Source organism: Sinocyclocheilus rhinocerous, unplaced genomic scaffold, assembly GCF_001515625.1.
Source record: "Sinocyclocheilus rhinocerous isolate Xijiao unplaced genomic scaffold, SAMN03320098_v1.1 scaffold2835, whole genome shotgun sequence".
NCBI classification, from domain to species: domain Eukaryota; kingdom Metazoa; phylum Chordata; class Actinopteri; order Cypriniformes; family Cyprinidae; genus Sinocyclocheilus; species Sinocyclocheilus rhinocerous.
Window position 1 is genome coordinate 106,025 of NW_015664204.1, and position 3,851 is coordinate 109,875.

Consider the following 3,851-nt stretch of genomic DNA (forward strand, 5'->3'; position numbering starts at 1 on the left):
TGATTGCACAGATACTATTTAAACTGAACTGAGCTGGATGATGACATCACTGAATTAATGATAAACTGCCTTTAACTGAAAATTGAGTGTTTACTATTGTCCTTCTGCATTATTACACACTATTTTCCTGTTTAATACTGTAAAGCTGCTTTGACACAATCTGTATTGTTAAAAGTGCTGTATAAATAAAGGTGACTTGACAAACACCAGCGCTATGGCACACGCACCCGTGATAGGTGGCCTGCATGAGCGCCGTCCAGCCGTGCACCGAGTCCTGTCTGTCCATGTCTGCGTGCTTCTCCACCAGCAGCTGCACCACCTCCAGCTGCCCGCTGACCGCCGCCATCATCAGAGGAGACGCTCCGTCTGCGTTAGAGACGTTCACCTGAGACGCGTCCTCCTCCACGATCTCCTTCACCAGTTGAGCGTTTCCTACAGCACAACACCACATCACTGACACACACAATCTACAGCGCTGTGATCGTTAAGCCCACACAATCAATACAATACAAAGCACATGTAATGACATGAAACAGCCGGAGATCAAAGAGTGTCTCTCCAGCAAAACGAGGAGCGTGCTGATGAAACTACACTAATAAAGGCTTGCGGCTTTAAACAGACCACCTCAAAATTCTGCGTGAAAGTAATGAAATGAGCATAGAAATATCAGCTGTAACACTTCATATCAAAATTTCTTAATTTTCGATATTTCAAAACACTCTTCAATTTTACTAAAAGTAAATGATTTCATGCAAGGTTATTATAGTTTTGCATTTTTAAATTCATTTTTATTTTAATAGTTTTCAAATTTCCTATAAAATTCAGTTTCATTTTTATTAGTTTCATTAATGATTTTGCTAGTTTTACCGTAGTTTTTATTTTGTGAACACATTTCTATTTCATTTTTTTATAGTTTAGATTCAGTTTTAGTTGTAGTTTCAGTAATTAAAGTTTAGCAGAATGAACAGATCACTTCCAGAACGCAGACCAAAGAAAGACTTAATTTAACCTTACGTGGTTTATGCACATTTGTTCAAAATAGACTGGCAGATTGTTCACATGACCAGTACAGCACTAACCAGTCCATCACTGACCAGTCCAGCACTAACCAGTCCAGCCCAGCACTAACCAGTCCAGCACTAACCAGTCCAACACTGACCAGTCCAGCACTAACCAGTCCATCACTGACCAGTCCAGCACTAACCAGTCCAGCCCAGCACTAACCAGTCCAACACTGACCAGTCCAACACTAACCAGTCCATCACTGACCAGTCCAGCACTAACCAGTCCCAACACTGACCAGTCCAGCACTAACCAGTCCAACACTGACCAGCCCAGCACTAACCAGTCCAGCCCAGCACTGACCAGTCCATCACTGACCAGTCCATCACTGACCAGTCCAACACTGACCAGTCCAGCACTAACCAGTCTCACTAGGTAATGTCCAGCTGTAAGTGAACGTCCCACTGGTCCTCGAGGTTCAGTTTGTGACAGACACGAGACAGAGGGTCGTTAACACTAGCGCGACTAACGAGCATCAACTCAACGTTTTCCTGGACTACAAAGAAATTTCAAGAAGAATCCTGGTTAGAAGAGCTTCAATGCTCAGCGGACGCACTTCTACTCAGACGTGTTTCACAAACGTCAGATTAGGGCTGGGCGAGAAATCGATAACGATAATTATCGCGATATAATTTTCCTCGATAAAACGATATGAAGAGTTCCATAAATGTTCGATATAATATTTATGCGCCAAAAGCGTAACGAAACAGCGCAACTCATTTGAAGCGCGTCACATGCAGTGTTTATCCGCTCGGGTCAAAGTTCTGTATTGAGGTGTGCTATATGTTCGGTTTTAACTGTGATTATCATGAAATGTCAAATTAACCATGGTTTTATTGTAGTAAAAGTGTAGTAACCATGTTTTTTTGGTGTATAGATTACCATTTGTGTAACCACAGTTTTACTACAAATACCATGGTTAAACTATGGTTAGTGTAGCAAAACTATGGTTAATTTGTGGTTACCATGGTTTAACTATAGTAACCATGTTTTTTTGGGTTCATTTGTAGTAAAACCATGGTTAATTTTTGTAAGGGCTACTAATGGGAGACCAATAGTTAATAAAAATTAAAAAAACTGTCAGAATAGTTAAATTTCACCATATAAAAAAGAGGTTGCTACAATTTTACAGATGTTACTCATTTTGATAATGAACAAAAATTTGCATCTGCATCCTAACTCAAGCTACTATCAAATGTGTATTTAAGAGTAATATTATTATTAACATTATCAGACAACACAAACCTGTTTCTAGATTTGACACAATATGACGTGTTAGGGTTAGGGTTAGGTTAGGGTTAGGCCACGTGAGCGTTCCCTCCGCGAGCAGCCATGCTCAGGACGCTGGCACCCATCCGGTTCCTGCTGTTGATCTCCGCGCCGCTCTCCAGCAGAATATGAGCCACGCTCAGATGACCGGACCTGCTGACCGCAACACAGAGAACCAGAGCCATCAGAAGAGCTTCTGCATCTCAGGGATGTTAACGTCAACTAAAGCTAAAATTAAAACCATTAAAAAATGCTACTTGAAATAAAATAAATGTTAAAATGTGTAGGAGGACTAACTATAGTAAGAGTTTTGTTCCTACATGTTTTAAACACATAGGAAATCAGCCATCATCTTACACTCTTGCATTTGTTGTTGTTTCTTTGGTGGGGGACGTGATTGTTCTTGAATGTATTGTGACAAGTCTGTATATAATGTGTAGATATCCTTGTGTTATATACGCACCTTCTGTGAAAATGACTTTCCTTTCTGAGGACAAATACATTCTAAAATCTAAATTGAAATCTAATTTGAAATAGAAATTTCAAAAGGAATTTTTTTTGGCATGCTAAAATAATGTATTATAATTTGCTGTATTTATTATATCTTGGCTGTATATTAATATTATATTAATTTGTAAAGTGAGTCACTGTAGTTTATTACAGCTGAGAACAGCACCCAATGCAATTATAAATATAATGCTAATCAGTCATTATAATTATCTTCCGTATCACAAGGCAAATTCATCTCAACTAAACTCCAGATGATTGTATGTAAAAATTAAGAATTATGATGAATTGATGAGTGTTCATATCAAGATAACGGATCATCTTATGATGATTAAAAGTAACAATAAGCCTTAATTTAAGACACTGATCCTTCTGAAGTGTTACGAGCTGAATGCATGTGTCACTGTGTTTGTCTGAAGTGTGTCAGACTGTTTCTCGTGTGTTTGTCTGAAGTGTGTCAGACTGTTTCTCGTGATTGTTACAGTAACCTCGCAGCTTGCATCAGTGGCGTCCAGCCGTAATGGTTCCGTCGGTCCACTGGCGCTCCTTTCCTCCGCAGGAACCGGACCAGCTGCTCGTGTCCCCCGGCGGAGGCGAACATGAGCGCCGTGTTTCCCTCCTCATCGGTGCCGTCCACATGACCGAACCCGCCCGGATCCTCCAGAACGCCCTCATCACACACGCGGATCCACAGCAGCGGGTCCCCCGGCGCCAGACTCATCCCGAACCGCTCTCAGCGGTCGAACTGCGAATGTTAAACACTCAATCACTCGGAAATAAAAGTCACTCCAGAAGTTCTTCAGGAGTCTCTGCGCATGCGCACAATCCACGTCGTGCTCGGACCGCGGGACACCTGCGACACCTGCTGGACACAACGAGCATCACAATAACACTGCAAACCTCCTGCAGGGTCGTCTATTACAGTTTTTTACGATTGCTTACACACTAAAATTAAACTTTTCCAACAATTAGCAAAACCTTACACTCAAGGAGCAAAACACAAGGCTAGATTT

The 3,851-nt window shown here is 41.2% G+C and overlaps 1 protein-coding gene across 2 annotated transcripts in view; it reads right to left on the reverse strand.

Moving 5' to 3' along the window:
* The window catches only part of LOC107729942 (ankyrin repeat and SAM domain-containing protein 6-like), a 27,006-nt gene extending 23,482 nt beyond the window's left edge, over nucleotides 1-3,524 (reverse strand). For both annotated transcript variants that reach the window (XM_016540679.1, XM_016540680.1), the window contains exons 1-3: nucleotides 3,327-3,524; nucleotides 2,308-2,484; nucleotides 228-432 (exon numbers count right to left, since the gene is read on the reverse strand). In XM_016540679.1, coding sequence (XP_016396165.1) covers nucleotides 228-349 — 122 coding nt within the window. In that variant the 5' untranslated portion in view covers nucleotides 350-432; nucleotides 2,308-2,484; nucleotides 3,327-3,524. The remainder of the gene's footprint in view (nucleotides 1-227; nucleotides 433-2,307; nucleotides 2,485-3,326) is intronic.
* Between the last annotated feature and the right edge of the window lie 327 nt (nucleotides 3,525-3,851).